Raw genomic sequence first — 17,679 nt, 5'->3', positions numbered from 1 at the left:
TTGCATGTGTGTGCACACTTAGCTCCTTGTATTGGTGGTGCATGTCCTCACCAAGAGCGCTTGTGTTGATTATATTATCAGTGGGGGGGTACTGTGAGATGACTTCCGAAGGCCAGTAATAGTCGGCATAAGCAGCGCAATGTCTACATTGACACTGTGTTGACCTAATTATATTGACCGTGACTTTACGGTGCTTGGGGAGGCGGTGTTACTAAATGGGCGTAGGGAGGCACTTACGTCAGCGGCAGCCAAATTTCAGTGAATACATTTCCATAGCCAGGTTGATGCAAGGCAGCTTATGTGGACCTAACCATGTACTGTAGACCAGGCCTTAGTGGTGTGTGCAGTGGAGCATGGGCAGAGGAGGCAGCTGTATCCAGCTTCAATTGTCCTCAGTGCCTCCCCTCTCAAAGTTCATTATTGCTGCCCTTCTATTTCCTTGAAAAGCCCTGCTGCTGTGCTGCTCTCCTAGATGCCACAGGAAACTTTTGGCTTCCACCTCCTCCTGAACCTGGACCAGTTTGCTCTATGTATCCAAGCTCCTCTCCCATGAACACAAAAACAGCAGCAGTTCCAACACTGCTTTCCCTGCCTGACCACCCTTAAAGGAACAGCAGCTTTGCTCTTCCCTTCCCCTTTTCTCCTATGAAAAAGGCAGTGGTTGCTTCTCTCTGCTTCCTACTGTCCACACTCTCGCATCCCCATAGCTTTGGAGCTGTTTTTATTCAGTCAGACCAGTGGGGCTATGTTCTTTTAAAAAACAAACAAACTCAAAATCCAGAGTGTTCTACAGAATACAGAGCACTTGTGAGGTATGCTTCCATCCATAGATCGCAATTTGCTTTACAAACGAAAATTAATCTCCCTACCAATGCCTCTTTGAGGAAAGTGGTAGTATGTCCATTTTACTTGGCAGATGGAAGACAGCAGCAGAAAGTTTAAAATTGCCCAAAGGCACAGAATGATTCCATATTAGAAACAGAACCCAGAAGTCAGGATACCTAGTTTGCTGTTTGAACCTTTACACCAATAACCGATGCCTCTTTAAAGATTTCTCTGGATGCTACACTCTCACATTTTCAAGGATGTTTGTGCACAATTATAGGTTGATGTGAGGCTATTGCAGGATCCCTCATACATCCAAGTATTTTGTCCATCAAACAAATAGTATAAGATCTGGCACTTTTCTGTTAGTAGGATGAAACCCTGCTGTGTCATTAGTGTTTATGTAGCATCAAATCAACTGACTCTTATTAAACTTTTACCAGATTAATAAAAACGCTTCCCCCAAAATCATTTTTCAGAGCGAATCTTTATCATATGCTTCATCGAATAGACACCAGAAATAGAAAATGCTATTGGTATTTCTCAAGAAACCACTAGAATCAGAATAGCTGGAGCACTAACAAGGAAGAAAAACATGTTCCTTGTATTAGTAGCAATTTATACTTGTGCAACCTATAGAAGGTCACAGTAGAGACTGTTCTATGGGTTTTGCTAGTACAAATTTTTTTAGTTAGAATTTACTTTTTTCGTAATCTAAACCTAAAGACAGGGTTTGAAATTTTTTAGCGGCTATCTGCCAGTAGTGGGACTAAAGCTATACTATAGTAGTAAATATGAAAGACAGGCCCGGTGGTAATGCCTAAGTGAGAAACCCAGCCTCACTGCCCCCAAATGGCATTTCTACCATGTTGTTGTCTTTGGATTGTGCTTTGGAACTCCATCTTTTGTATTAGCCTCTGGATAGTAGGTATCCCATACATTTGAAGCGTCACACCCTTCTAGCTCCCCTTCCAGTGTTTCCTAGCTCTTGTGACCTTCCAAAAGCAGCAGCTACATGAAACTGACATGATTAATGACAGTATCACAGCTATTCACAGATTTCTATATAACAGCAGCAAAACTGACTAGTCTAATAATTTCACACTGTTGCTGCTTGGTAAAGTTATGAGTAAGGCTACATTTTAGTCACAAGTATCAGGGTGTAGCCGTGTTAGTCTGTATCTACAAAAACAACAAGGAGTCTGGTGGCATCTTAAAGACTAACAGATTTATCTGGGCATAAGCTTTCGTGGGTAAAAACCTCACTTACAGGTATTTTTAGTAAAAGTCACAGCCTGTGACCTGTCCATGACTTACTAAAAATACCAGTGAATAAAACGGGGGGTGGGGCGTGCACGGGCGGTGGGGCGCACCCCAGGACCCCTGCTGGTGCTGGGGGGACGCTGGCGGCAGGCTCCCTACCTGGCTCCATGTCTCCCCCACCCTTCAGCAGTAGAGTTTGGGTGGGGGTGGGGTTGGGGCATGGGACTGGGTGAGGCGGGCTCTGGGTGGCGCTTATCTGGGGGACTCCCAGTTGCTAGGTGGAGACGTGGCCAGCAGCTCTTCAGACTGCCTCCACCTGCTGGCACCGCCCCCACAGCTCCCAGTGGCAGTGGTCCCGGCCAATGGGAGCTGCAAAGCCAGCGCTCTGGGTGGAGGCAACCAGCAGAGCTGCCTGGCCATGCCTCTGCGTAGCAGCTGAGTGAGGGGGATGTCGCCGCTTCCGGGGAGCCCCCCAGGTAAGCGCCGCCCAGAGCCTGCTTCACCTCATCACATGCCCCATCCCCTTGCCCCCTTCCACAGCCAAACTCTGCAGCTGCTGGGGGTGTGGGGAAGAGGTCGCTGGGGCCCGAGACTGCCCCAGCTGCTGTCAGTGTGCCTGGCGCAGGGGCTGCCTGAGCTACCCCTGAGCTGCAGAAATCACGGAGGTCATGGAAAGTCACGGAATCCGTGACCTCCGTGACAAGCTCGCAGCCTTAGTTATGAGTAACAGCAGCAGAGAAACTGGAACTGAATGCAGACTCAGGAAAACATCACGAGGGCTTGAAATATGTTCTCAATACTTGCTAGTCCAAGGACTAAGTCTACTCACCATGCTGAAATTCACTAATATCTTCAGCCACTCTGTCCTAACCATACTGCTAAGGGTAGCATAAAATCTCTCCTTACCCTGTAAAGGGTTAATTCCTCCTTTACCTGTAAAGGGTTAAGAAGCTCAAATAATCTGGTTGGCACCTAAGCAAAAGGACCTATAAGGGGAGAAGATACTTTCAAATCTGTGGGGGAAGGTTTTTGTTTTGTGTTCCTTTGTGTTCTCTCTGGGTCAGCGAAGAACCAGGACAGGAAAAATACATCTCCCTAAGCTATATCTGAACTAAGCATCTAATATTACAGAAATAGTAAGTAATAGCAAGGAAATGTTAGATTATCTTTTGTTTTAACTTGTGAATTTTCCCTGTGCTAAGAGGGAGGTTTATCCCTGTTTTTGTAACTTAAAAGTTTTGCCTAGAGGGGAAATACTCTGTGTTTTGAATCTGATTATCCTATAAATTAGCTTCTATCCTGATTTTACAGAGGTGCTTCTTTTAATTTTCTTTGTAATAAAGTTCTGTTTTTTTAAGAATCTGATTGGGCAGGGTCTGGTCTGTGCTCACCTTAGTTACTCTCAAGCCTTCCCAGGAAAGGGGGTGAAAAGGCTTGGGGGGATATTTTGGGGAAACAGGAACTCCAAGTGGTCCTTTTCCTGAACCTTTGTCTAATTCACTTGGTGGTGGCAGCATATCGTCCAAGGGCAAGGAAGAATTTGTGCCTTGGGGAAGTTTTTATCCTAAGCTGGTAGAAATAAGCTTAGGGGGGTCTTTCATGCGGGACCCCACATCTGTACCTTAGAGTTTAGAGTGGGGAGGGTGAGATGGGTTGGATCACAGAAACCCCCTTGGGAGCTGCCACCTAATGTACCAAGGCTACCTCTGCTCCTGTTTTCCCTGCCAGCTCAGGACTCCAGCACCCTGTCTTGCTGAGCCAGACACTCCCGTCTGCTCCAACAAAGATCCAGGGTCTGAATTTCTTGCCCCAAAGCTGCAGGTTTACCTGAAAACAGCTCACAGAAGTGTGCTTGTCTTTAGCACGCAGATGCCCAACTCCCCATGGGGTCTAAACCCAAATAAATCGGATTTACCCTGTATAAAGCTTATGCAGGGCAAACTCATAAATTGTTCGCCCTCTATAACACTGATAGAGAGAGATGCATGGTTGTTTGCTCCCCCAGGTATTAATACATACTCTGAGTTAATTAATAAGGAAAAAGTGATTTTATTAAATACAGAAAGTAGGATTTAAGTGGTTTCAAGTAGTAACAGACAGAACAAAGTAAGTCACCAAGCAAAATAAAATAAAATGCGCAAATCTATGTCTAATCAAACTGAATACAGATAATCTCACCCTCAGAGATGCTTCAGTAAGTTTTTTCTCAGACTGGACACCTTCCAGGCCTGGGCACAATTCTTTCCCCTGGTACAGCTCTTGTTCCAGCTCAGGTGGTAGCAAGGGGATTCTTCATGATGGCTCTTCTCTCTCCTCTTTGTTCTATTCCACCCCTTTATATATCTTTTGCATAAGACGGGAACCCTTTGTCCCTCTGGGTTTTCACCCCCCCCCCCCCACATACTGGAAAAGCACCAGGTTAAAGATGGATTCCAGTTCAAGTGACATCACATGTCACTGCAAGACTTCATTACCCACTTGCTAGCACACACATATACAGGAAGACTCAAAGGTAAACACAGCCATCTGCAGACAGTGGTCCTGGTTAATGGGAGTCATCAAGATTCCAAACCACCATTAATTGCCCACACTTTGCATAATTACAATAGGCTCTCAGAGTTGTATTTCATATTTCTAGTTTTAGATACAAGAGTGGTACATTTATACAAACAGAATGATCACACTCGGTAGATTATAAGCTTTGTAATGATACCTTACAAGAGACCTTTTGCATGAAGCATATTCCAGTTACATTATATTCACTTATTATCATGTTTTTATAAAACTATTCCAGTTACAGTATATTCACTTATTAACATGTGTCTGATTCACTTGGTGGTGGCAGCATATCGTCCAAGGGCAAGGAAGAATTTGTGCCTTGGGGAAGTTTTTATCCTAAGCTGGTAGAAATAAGCTTAGGGGGGGTCTTTCATGCAGGACCCCACATCTGTACCCTAGAGTTTAGAGTGGGGAGGGAACCCTGACACACTCGCCTTCCTTCTGACTAGCAAAAGAATAGGGTAAGCCTGAAGACCTTGTCTCTTTTTGGGAGCACAGAATTCAGCTAGCAAATCTTGCTGCTCATTCCCCCCTAAATACGCCAATTAATGCTGGCTACCCCCAAGCTAAACTGATGTTATGGTATTCAAACTCTCCTCCCACTTTGTCTACCTGCCTGTTTGTCCTCGGAACTCTCTCTCTGTGGACTTGATTCGCTGCATTGGTTCACGTTTGGAAGGTTTTCTTTGCAACCATAAAAGCCACATACTTTTTTAGATTTTTTTTGTTTTAATGAAGCATTAGCTTCTACAAACCTGGGTGAGCGGATTTTTCAAGTTGTGGGCATCACTGCATCTTTTAACTTTCCAAATGTGATCCAAATGCACTCATAGCTCTTATGGCTGAAAATAACTTATTTAAATAAAAGTTTAAATTTTGCATAAATTGATGGCGGGTGCCCCCGCACTCTCAGGAAATTTTCCCTTCTGCTATTGGTGAGTGGGCAAGAAGGTTTTTCAAACCTTTTTTGAACAGTTGAACATATTTATATTAAACTTGTGATCTTTGGTATCCGATTTTTTTTTGATACAATACAGTCGATATAATTCTCTTGTTCTTGCTTGCACACACAGTTGAATGGATTATTTATGAGATATGACTTTTTCCCACTGAAATGAGACTAGGCTGTTTTAAGAGGAAAGAATATTGGCTTAATGTCATAAGTCATGTTCTAAATCATGTGAGTTTCTGCTACCAAAGGCAGACTTAATTCCTTGGACAAAGAGAGAAATAGAGCAATAGTGCAAGTAAAGATATCAGTTTAGAAAGTTGAAACTGCAGTAGTTTCCTAGAGAAAATGTGTGTAATGTAGAGGCCACAGTCACATTTAAAGGGATGCTGGCAACTAAGAAATCTACTTTTGAGTGAAACCTAAAATTACTATAACTGAAAGATTAGAGAAAAATATCTATTTTTTTTTTCCAGTTTGTTTACTTTGACTATACATAAGTACTTTCAAATTCGGTCTCACTCTTTCACTAAATAGGCATCTTCCTCTGTATGTGTGGATCTTCTCAACAGGAGAGAATTTTTAAAAAAAGGAAATTATGTCTAATAACACAAATTGGCAGGTGTACCTTGAAATTACTTTTAAATCAGTCTTTAAAACTGATTAAACTTCAAGTTGTTCCTCCAAAAATGGTTTATTTTTATGAAGTAGATTGGCCTTAAGACATTACCTGTGGTAGATATTTGTTGGGGCAGCTCTTTACTTATAAAGCTTGCTATAGATGCTTTTGTTACTATAGAAGGAGATTAGCAAGGCTTAACTTCTGTTGAACAATATTTCTCCTTTTTGCCCGCCCAAGTTTTTGGGTGAGGCGACCCACTAAACTCGGGCCCTCCTTTTGTCCTCAATCTTGCTTTGTAGCATCATTCCCTTCAAGGAGGGATTGGAGGGAGGCCTGGTCTATCTACACACACAGTTTAACTAAAACTGTGTTTTTAAATCTCTTTTTAGTTAAACTGGTGCAAACCCCTGTGTGGATATGTAATTTGGTTTAAACCAGATTTGTATCAGTTTTGCTTGTTAGTAAAATTAAGCCTGGTCTGCAGTAAAAAATTAGATCGACCCAACTACCTGATGTAGTTAAGCCAACTTAAGTCCCTGTGTGTAGGTTGATGGAAGAGTTCTTTTGTTGACCCAGCTACTGCCTCTCAGGGAGGTGGATTACCTATGCCAGTGGGAGAACCCTTCCTGTTGGTGTAGTTATTTTTTACACTGAAGCACTACAGTGGCACAGCTGCAGCTGTGCTGCTGTAATGTTTCAAGTGTAGACAAGCCCTTACTAGGATTAAATCAGCAGTGTAACCACACAGAGGTTTATATGGTTTAAATTGCTTTTTAAAACCTATTTTAGATTAACTGATGGAACGTCTGTGTGTAGGCAAGATGAGTCCATGTTGCTGGAGATGTAGATACCTACCATGATGCCTCTGCAGTACCTATGTTTGTGTTTCACTGGTGGTGGGAGGGGAAAAGGATAAAAGTCCTGTCTAGCTACCAAATTATTGTGAGGAAGATGGAGGGAGACTTCTGTGTTACCAAGTAATCTTTTTTTAAAAAACATCTTAAAGGTCACTTCTAGGTTAGCCAAAGGCAGCTTTATAAAAGCTTGTGTGCAGCAAGGAGATCAAGCGAAGTTTTGTGCAATGACAGATGTATGGTGATGCTGCAATAGACACAGCATAGTTCACATACAGCTTCTGATGCAATCTTAGCTACAGTGGCAACACTTCCTTTACTGCAAAACACTAGCGGATCAAAACTGAAATCCATATGAGAACATGATCTGGTCCTGTACGGTTATCTCTTGCAGGGCTAACAACCCCCATTCGTGCAAGCAAAAAAATGCTCAAGATGCTAGACCAGCATAAAAAACAGCAATATATCGCTGAGAATAACAAATAAAAATCAGCAACAAACTAAACTGCTACAGATCCCTCCATAGAACTATCATTAGCAGACTGTTTCACTACAGTGATATGTGAAAAACCTGTGGCAGATTCTTGCCAAATGCAGTCTCAATAATTGTAATCTAGAAATGGAAATTGGAAGGTGCAAGACACAGACCAAGTCTAGAGAGGAGTAATTATGCAACCATTGCGACAGAAGGATTGAGCCAGAGGGCACTTTATACTCCGGTATCCAAAATATGAGGGAGTGGAAGAAAGAATTCATAGTAACTTGAGGAAATCTCTAAAACTTCTTATCAAAAAGTGATGAGGGAAAAATTGTTCCTAATCCTATGAGCAAGGAGAGAGACAGCAGAGATAACATTGCACTATGTAGCAGCCTACCATTGGATCAGGAAAGGACATTAATGACATATGGACTCGGGGAATCCAAATCTCAAGCACAGTGTGAAGGCATAAACTGGGTGGATCTTAGCAACTTCTGATTAGCAGACCTGAGAGATCTCTGTCTCTAATACAGTGTGACAACAACGCTTGTATAGCTTGCCATGACAAAAACCTGAGTGATTTGAAACTGAGTAATACAACGTTAGAATTGATGGCATGTGGAGGGATTCCGCTGTGTCTGGAGTTTATTCCCCTCTCTCCTTCCTTTTCCTACCTTGCCATATGCATGCATACTGGCTCCTCAAATATTGTGAAAGCATACTTGGTGGAGGTAACTTACTTAACAAGAAGAAGAACAGGAGTACTTGTGGCACCTTAGAGACTAACAAATTTATTAGTCTCTAAGGTGCCACAAGTACTCCTGTTCTTCTTTTTGCGGATACAGACTAACACGGCTGTTACTCTGAAACTTGTCATTACTTAACAAGATACTTATGAAGAACTATTTCATTTATCTTGGTAATGAATAAGCTTATAGACTCAGAAACTTTCCCTGGGGGAATATCACAAACAGCTTAACCATGTCTGTAAATTACTCAACTTAAAGACTTCAAATGTGGCTGATAGTGTTCTGTGGAATTTTCTTTTGCAAGTTTCTTTGGGAAAGTTAGCATAGAATTGGATGTTGGCCTGCAAGAGAGGGAGTATGCTACAATCTTGGTCCACCTCCTGAATCATGAATATGGTGAACAGAGGTGTCTTGTCCTCTTGTATATGGCTGAGAAGAGGAGGACTCTGTAAAATGTATTGATTAGGATTTTTTTTTACTTGAGGAGTGATCTTCAAGAAGGTGTCACACTGTACTACTCCTCTTCCTCTGGTCCTCCCCACTACTATGTGACTCTTTCATTTGCCAAATTGCCACTGGATGTAGCAGAGATGATAGGACTGGAAGGACCTGGAGAGGTCATCTAGTCCAGTCCCCTGCACTCATGGCAGGATTAAGTATTATCTAGACCGTTCCTGACAGGTGTTTGTCTAACCTGCTCTTAAAAATCTCCAATGATTGGAGATTCCACAACCTCCCTAGGCAATTTAGTCTAGTGGTTAACCACCCTGACATTAGGAAGTTTTTCCTAATGTCCAACCTAAACCTCCCTTGCTGCAATTTAAGCCTATTGCTTCTTGTCCTATCCTCCAGAGGTGAAGAACAACAATTCTTCTCCCTCCTCTTTGTAACAGCCTTTCATGTACTTGCTATCATGCCCCGTCTCAGTCTTCTCTTTTCCAGTCTAAACAAACCCAATTTTTTCAATCTTCCCTCAGAGGTCATGTCTTCTAGACCTTTAATCATTTTTGTTGCTCTCCTCTGGACTCTATGCAATTTGTCCACAACTTTCCTGAAATGTGGTGCCCAGAACTGGACACAATACTCCAGTTGAGGCCTAATCAGTGCGGAGTCGAGCAGAAGAATTACTTCTTGTGTCTTGCTTATAACACTCCTGCTAATACACCCCAGAATGATGTTTGCTTTTTTTGCAACAGTGTTACACTGTTTACTCATATTTGGCTTATGGTCCACTATGACCTCCAGGTCCCTTTCCGCAGTACTCCTTCCTAGGCAGTCATTTCCCATTTTGTATGTGTGCAGTTGATTGTTCCTTCCTAAATGGAGTACTTTGCATTTGTCTTCATTGAATTTCATCCTCTTTACTTCAGACCATTTCTCCAGTTTGTCCAGATCATTTTGAATTATAATCCTATCCTCCAAAGCACTTGCAACCCCTCCCAGCTTGGTATTGTCCGCAAACTGTGTGTGCTCTCTATGCCCTTATTTAAATCATTGATGAAGATATTGAACAGAACCAGACCCAGAACTGATCCCTGCAGGACCCCACTCATTATGTCCTTCCAGCATGACTGTGAACCACTGATAACTACTCTCTGGGAACGGTTTTCCAACCAGTTTTGCACCCATCTTATAGTAGCTCAATTTAAGTTGCATTTCCCTAGTTTGTTTATGAGACAGTCATGTGAGATAGTATCAAAAGCTTTACTAAAGTTAAGATATACCACGTCTAGACCTTCCCCCCCATCCACAAGGCTTGTTACCCTTTCAAAGAAAGCTATCAGGTTGGTTTGACAAGATTTGTTTTTGACAAATCCATGCTGACTGTTACTTATCACCTTATTATAGTCTAGATGTGTGCAAATTGATTGCTTAATTATTTGCTCCATTATCTTTCTGGGTACAGAAGTTAAGCTGACTGGTCTGTAATTCCCCAGGTTGTCTTTATTTCCCTTTTTATAGATTGGCACTACATTTGCCCTTTTCCAGTCTTTTGGAATCTCTCCCGTCTTCCATGACTTTTCAAAAATAATCGCTAATGGCTCAGGTATCTCCTCAGTGAGCTCCTTGAGTATTCTAGCATGCATTTCATCAGGCCTTGGTGACTTGAAGACATCTAACTTGCCTAAGTAATTTTTAACTTGTTCTTTTTCTATTTTTGCCTCTGATCCTACCTCATTTTCACTGACATTCATTATGTTAGATGTCCAATCACCACGAGCCTTCTTGGTGAAAACTGAAACAAAGTCATTAAGCACCTCTGCCATTTCCACTTTTTCTTTTATTATTTCCCCCCACCACATTGAGTAATGGGCCTACCCTTTTTTTAGTCGTCTTCTTGGTTCTAATGTATTTGTAGAATGTTTTCTTGTTACCCTTTGTCTCTAGCTAGTTTGATCTCGTTTTGTGCCTTGGCCTTTCTAATTTTGTCCCTACATACTTGTGTTAGTTGTTTATATTCATCCTTTGTAATTTGACCTAGTTTCCACTTTTTGTAGGACTCTTTGTTGGTTTTTAGATAATTGAAGAGCTCCTGGGTAAGCCAGAGTGGTCTCTTGCCATACTTCCTATCTTTCGTACACAGTGGGATAGTTTGCTCTTGTGCCCTTAATAATGTCTCTTTGAAAAACTGCCAACTGTCTTCAATTGTTTTTTCCCTTAGACTTGCTTCCCATGGGATCTTACCTACCAACTCCCTGAGTTTGCTGAAGTCTGCCTCTTGAAATCCATTGTGTTTATTTTGCTCTTCCCCCTCCTACCATTCCTAAGGCTATGTCTACAGTACCGCAGTAAGTCGACCTAAACTATGCAACTCCCACTGTGTGAATAAGGTAGCTGGAGTCAACGTAGCATAGGTCGACTTACCGTGGGGTCCACACTACGCTGCATTCACGGGACACACACTCACGTCAACTTACCTTACTGTTCTCGTTCGGGGTAGAGTACTGGGGTCGACTGGAGAGCGATCTGCGGTCGATATGGCGGCTCTTCACTAGACCTGCTAAATTGACCCCGGTGCATCGATCCCCAGAGTGTTGATCTGGGGGGTAGTGTAGACATAGCCTTAGAAACATGAACTCTACCATTTCATGATCACTTTCACCCAAACTGTCTTCCACTTTCAAATTCTCAACTAGTTCCTCCCTATTTGTCAAAATGAAATCTAGAACAACCTCTCTCCTAGTAGCTTTCTCCACCTTCTGAAATAAAAAATGGTCTCCAATACATTCCAAGAACTTGTTGGATAATCTGTGCCTTGCTATGTTATTTTCCCAACAGCTGTCTGAGTAGTTGAAGTCCCCCATCACCACCAAGTCCTATGCTTTGGATGATTTCATTATTTGCTTAAAAAAAGCCTCATCCAACTCTTCTTCCTGGTTAGGTGGTCTGTAGTAGACCCCTCCCATGACATCACCCTTGTTTTTTACCCCTTTTATCCTTACCCAGAGACTTTCAACAAGTCTGTCTCCTATTTCCATCTCAACCTCAGTCCAAGTGTATACATTTTTAATATATAAGGTAACACCTCCTCACTTTTTCCCAGCCTGTCCATCCTGAGCAAGCTGTATCCTTCTATACCAATATTCCAGTCATGTGTATTATTCTGTGATGTCAACTGTCATAGTTCTGTTTTATTTACTAGCATTTCGAGTTCTTCTTGCTTATTCCCCATATTTCTTGCATTAGTATCTATTGTACTGATTTGTTTCCCGCTCCCCCCACTTGTCTCTCCTTTATCCCTGCTATAACAGCCTTTGCTCCCCACAAATTCTGACTCTTCTCCCAGGTCTCCATGTTTTTGACTTACCTGTGCGCTTTGGTCACCTGCCCCCTTCGAACCTAGTTTAAAGCCTTCCTCACTAGGTTAGCCAGTCTGTATCCAGGTATGCTCTTCCCCTTCCTCAATTGGTGGACCCCATTTCTGCTTAGCACTTCTTCCTGGAACAGCATCCTGTGGTCAAGGAAGCCGAAGTTCTCCTGGCGACATCGTCTTTGCAGCCAGGCATTCACCTCCAAGATGCATCCAGACAATGCTGCAATACCTACTTAAATAGGGAAATTAAATAGAAAGTTGTGGGGGTAAAGTCCTGCCCCTATTGAAATCAATGGGACTTTTGCTATTAACTTCATTGGGTCTGGGATTTCACTCCTCATTTCAACCTTAACTATAAATTTCATGCTCTTGTTAGAGTGATACCCATAGGATTACTTAAACGTTAAATCTAGAAGCAGTCCTTCTAGCAGTGTCAGAGGTGACGTGATAAGATTCTGTTACATATATAGTTTACAGTTTTAAAAATTTATTTTTCCCCCAATGACATTAGTAGTACCTTCAAAGTTTTTTGTTAGATATGTGAGTTTTTTTTGTTTTGTTTTTTACAATGAGATGAGATAACTAACATGCATTAGCTGTCTTACTGTAAAAACATAGGGGAGACAGGCAGTGATGCAGTGCTAAATGTTATAGTGCTGGAGCCCAGCAGAAATTATCACTGGGGGGGGCAGAGATTCACTGTATGGGTACACTTGCTAGTTCTTCCCTCCCTCACCTCCCTCCAGTTATACATGACAGCAGGGTCACCCTCACTGGCACAAGAGAGAAATTGGCAGTAATGGCTCGCCTGGCTGCTCGCATGGCTGCTTGCCTGGCTGCCCACCCATCTCTAGTGCCATGGGACAATGGCAGCATCACGCAATGGCCAGCACGGACAAGGCCTGAGGGAGATCTCCCCTGAAAGGCAGCAAGTCTGTTTAGCATGTGAACACCAGACCAGGTGCCTGACGTGGCGTAGGCCTGGCTTGGGTGCTGGCTTCCATCGCCCTGCTGGGGCCAACTCCCATGCCAGAACAGTGGGTGATCTGGCAGGCTGGCAGGGCTTATCTTGGCCCTAGGCCCCGTCCCTGCACCAGCCTTTAACTTTGGTCACAGCATTCAAATAACAGTATGGCACCACAAAGCCACTCTGAGTATGCAGGTCCCCCAGATTTACCCAACCCCCCGTGATGCTAACCTCTCCCCATATGTTCTGTCTTGCTCCTGCCATTCCCACCTCCCTGGCTGTGTAAACATCCCATGCGCGCCTTACCCTCTGCCTGCCCCTCGGCTGTGTAACCTCACCATGTACCTCACCTTCAGCCCTAGTACCATGGTATAGCTGCCCAGACAGGGCCCTGGCACCATCTGGAAAACTCCCCAGTAGCCCAGCCAGTCCCACATGCCCCCACTGGGTTCAAGTGTGTTTGGGACTCCTGCTTAGCAGTTCTGCAAACAGCTGTGTCTGTCTGGGTGGCCTTATCTGGGGGGTATAGGTAATGAGTGAGCACAAAATCATGTGGCAGCCAGATCCTCCCCACAGGGAACCCACTCAAAGCACTAGGCCAGGCCCCAGGCAGAGTACCGCCTGCCAGAGACACAGCACCTACCGGCCTTACGAACCCTCTCACTTCCCTCCCTTGCAGCAAGGGCCAACACTGACCCTGCAGAGACTGGGAGATGGCTTCTGATGGAAGTGTGTGGGATTGGAGAGGGAGGGGAGCTGGGACATGGTGTGGGAGGAGGAATGGATCTGTGTGATGGGTTAGGAGGACGGGGTAGGCCAGCAAGAGATGGATGGGGGAATGGGCTCACGTGGTAGGCCTACAAGGAGAGGTCAGGGGGATGGGTTGGGTACTTAATCTGTCAGGGATGTTGGAGCTCCCCAACAGGATGTCCAGGTTGGTGACAGGGCTCTGGACCACTCAGGTCTGGTTGTGCTGTGGGTAGCAGCCAGTGAGGTGGCAGCTGATGAAGTCCCTGTGAGAGCCTCCTGGCAGTGCTTCAGTCTGCAGTACCTGCTCCACTACCAGCCATGGAGACACAGCCCAGCTGGGTCAGGGGTGTCTCTTTAGGAACTGCCACCCCTAACCAGGGCCCAGCCTGTTCCCAGTGGTGTCTTCCTGGAAGAGGAAGCTCCTGGCTCTGGGAGCCTGCCCAGCTACAAAAGGCAGGGACTGGCCTGGCTGTGAGGTGGCCTCAACCCGGCAATACCCTCATCCCTCCCTGAGCCCAGTGGCTTCTGCTTCCCCAAGACCAGAGAAGCCCTTTCTCTTCTCCCAGGAGCTCCTGTTCTCCCTGAACCCAGCAGTCCCTCCAGAATCCAGGGAGGCAAGTTTCTGGCAGGCTGTTGCTGCCTTGATCGTTCTTGTTGAACCCCTGCATCCCATGGTTAGTGCTTCAGCAGAGCCCACTCTGGGTCTGCCCAAGGGTCATGTGGTCCTCAGTTGCCTCAGTTCCTTTCTTTCCACAGCTAGTTGCCTGCATCAGGATCTTCTTTCTTTGCCTAGCATATTGACCAGACTTTGTGCTTACTGCTAAAACTTTTGGGTAGTTTTTACTTTGGTCCTCCATGGTTGCACAGTAAGGTTCCTAGATGGGGTCTGGCTCAGTTCTTTGGTAGGATGAATATGCTCAGCGCACAACACTGACTCATGTTTTGCTTCTAGGTATATCCGACTATATGGGAGAAAATTCAGCAAAGAAGATCATGTGCTTTTTATCAAGTTGTTGTACGAGTTAGTAACAATTCCAAAGCTGGAGATCAGCATGATGCAAGGATTTGCACGTCTGTTGATAAACCTGTTAAAGTAAGTACAGTTTGCTGACATTCTTCTACTTAAATATTTACATCCATAAATAGAACATTTGATCCTTGACCTACAGTATAGTTAACTGCATAGTTTTTCCCCATACAAATTACTTCACTTCCTCTTACCCTGCACAGATCTTTGATAATGGAGGGGAAATTTGAGAAAAATGGTCCCTTTTGAGGCTTGATTTCAATATTGATCAAAGAGCTAAATATCATATGTTAGTTTTGTTTTTCTTGATATAGATATCCTATAAGAAGATGGAGAGCTCCAAAAATAATATGGTCTCAGAACTAAAGTTTAAGAGGAACTATCAAGGGATGCGTGTGTCACATGTCATTGAAAGTACTTATTAATGAGTAATATAACTGCACTTGGCAATTTTTTTGTAGAGACATTATGGATGTCTTGAATCCCATAAAGAATGCTTGTAAGTGAATAGTGTTTGACATGTCATTAGCAACAGTAATGTGGAAAAAAGACAAATAAATATATGTTCAAATAACTTTCTGCTGTTCAGTTTTTAGGTATTCTAATGTATGATGAGTGCTGGTAAGGACAATGTTTAATCCCAAAGTGCACTTCATTTCTTAAATTAGGAAAAAAGAACTTCTTTCAAGAGATGATTTGGAGTTACCATGGAGACCACTTTATGAAATGTTGGAGAGGATATTGTATTCCAAAACAGAACACCTTGGATTAAATTGGTTTCCTAAGTAAGTTTTATTTTATCGTAGTTTATTGAAGTAATTGCTTTGGTTAAAGGGGTCTTTAGAACACTGACAATGTGGTTGAAGATTATTTTTTAATATTTAGATCTTGATATACAGTAAACGAACAAATGTATATCTAGACTTTTTATACATTAATGGAAACAAAGGGTAAAAAAGACACATCATCTTGCACATCCCTCTGACAGTGAATAATTATTTGTTATGATATTTCTTTATTTTTCATGTACTTGATAAAGTTCAGTTTTAAGTATGTCAAGTGATGCGTCTTCAATCACTTCCATTGGGAAAATAAACCACAGTCTAATAAACTTCAGTGATACATTTTTTTTTAAATGAAATGTCCTTTGTTTAATTCCATCTCACAACAAGAGTTAGAAAAAAAGCGTCTCTTACACAGACACAAAATATGAAACTTACATGGAAAATGCCTGTGTCGCACACAGAGGAACAAAATGTTTTTCATTGGGGAAAGATTATACATTCATTTATACATCAAAAATGCTAATGCGATACTGTGGGCAAATGCAATTGTTCTACAAAGTTAAAAGTTTTAGAAAACAAATTTATTTTATTTTTAGGGGGGGAAAAGCTTGAAAAATCTAAAATGCACATTGCTTTTTCATAAAGCAAATATGCACTGTGCGAAGTCTGGTTATAGAGGACATCGATAGGTAATGTTTTCTTGGTATCTGCACTCAAAACTTGCAAACCATTCTCAATTCATGTATACACAAATCCTGAAATTTGGACCTCACCCATACAGAGGTCTGTGTATTTACACTAAACATACAGCACAGTTGGTGTTTATCAATCCACTGCCTATACTTGTTTCCTATTTTGCAGCCATGCAGTGTGCACAAACTTTACAGCTCCATCTTTGGCTACCTATTGAACTTCCCATTCTTCTTTTTCAGATAAAGGTTCAAAGGTCCCTATGTTACATTTTCTTGATTTTTCTCTATCCAATTTCCATTATTGCCTATTCATACAAGTAGAGTAGAGTTAGTTGAAATTTTTCAGGAAGGTGCTGCTAAAGTTGTGGAAACCCCATTTTTTTATGGGAAACACTAATCTCAACTTTTGAAAAGTTAGAGTGCAAAAAGGAAATGGAGAGGAAAAAGTGAAGGAAAAGCCCTAGATTATAATAATTTTATTGCACTCAGTGGCCAAAAAAAGGGGGGGGGGGCGGAATAAAAGAAATGAGAGGGAGGAAGGAGGAAAAACAAATTCAGAGCTATTTGACAAAAAAATAGTTTTTGAAAACCAAATTGAAATTTCAGTTGAAACTGCAGTTTTTATCTTTCCATTTTTGAGTTAAAAATTCTCATTTGAAATTTTTCACAGGAAAAAACAAGTTTTTTGATGAGTGATAGTTGTAAATGACACATGCTTTTCCATAAATTTCGAAAAGAACCCTACCTATGATCTGTATGTCATAAAGAGAAAACAACCAAATTATTGGTGTAATTATATTAGGGAAGACTTCCCTCTGAGATCTTCTGATAGAATATTTTTTTTCAGACTATATATAATTATTGGCCTTCTCTCTGAAAATTGTTTATCTACTGTTTTTTCAAGTAATACCTAAAGGATTACTATATTTAAAAAGTCAGAGGAAAAAATATAATTAGTTATGGATTTACCAACACCTAGTGAAACTGACTATATGCAATTTGCCCCTTTGAGTCAAGTTTTTACTTGCTGTGTGAAAAACCCACACAATAACCGGGAAGAGAAAAATTGGAGGGGCGGTGGGCCGTAAAAGCACAAAAATTGGAAGGAGGATTCCAAATGGAGGTGATATGTCGACTTTTGCTTTTAATTGACTAGATTTGAAGTTTATGGCATCCTGTTTACTATGCAGTGCGATGTGTTCTCATATGGTGTTTTTGCAACATTGTTGAAATTTTCAAATTTGAGTGAATTCCTTTTGCTGTATATAAAGGGATAATTATTTAAATATTGCCAGGATCATTTAAATATTTTCTGCCCTTTAGAGTTACTCTTACACTATATTTG

General features: G+C 42.3%; 1 protein-coding gene across 2 annotated transcripts in view; it reads left to right on the top strand.

The window, feature by feature from the left end:
- Nucleotides 1–17,679, top strand: part of PSME4 (proteasome activator subunit 4) — a 220,677-nt gene that overhangs the window by 19,232 nt on the left and 183,766 nt on the right. For both annotated transcript variants that reach the window (XM_054022245.1, XM_054022244.1), the window contains exons 2-3: nt 14,783–14,923; nt 15,526–15,642. In XM_054022245.1, coding sequence (XP_053878220.1) covers nt 14,783–14,923; nt 15,526–15,642 — 258 coding nt within the window. The remainder of the gene's footprint in view (nt 1–14,782; nt 14,924–15,525; nt 15,643–17,679) is intronic.

This window comes from Malaclemys terrapin, chromosome 3, assembly GCF_027887155.1.
Source record: "Malaclemys terrapin pileata isolate rMalTer1 chromosome 3, rMalTer1.hap1, whole genome shotgun sequence".
Lineage (NCBI taxonomy): Eukaryota > Metazoa > Chordata > Testudines > Emydidae > Malaclemys > Malaclemys terrapin.
This window is presented reverse-complemented; position numbering and strand designations above follow the sequence as displayed.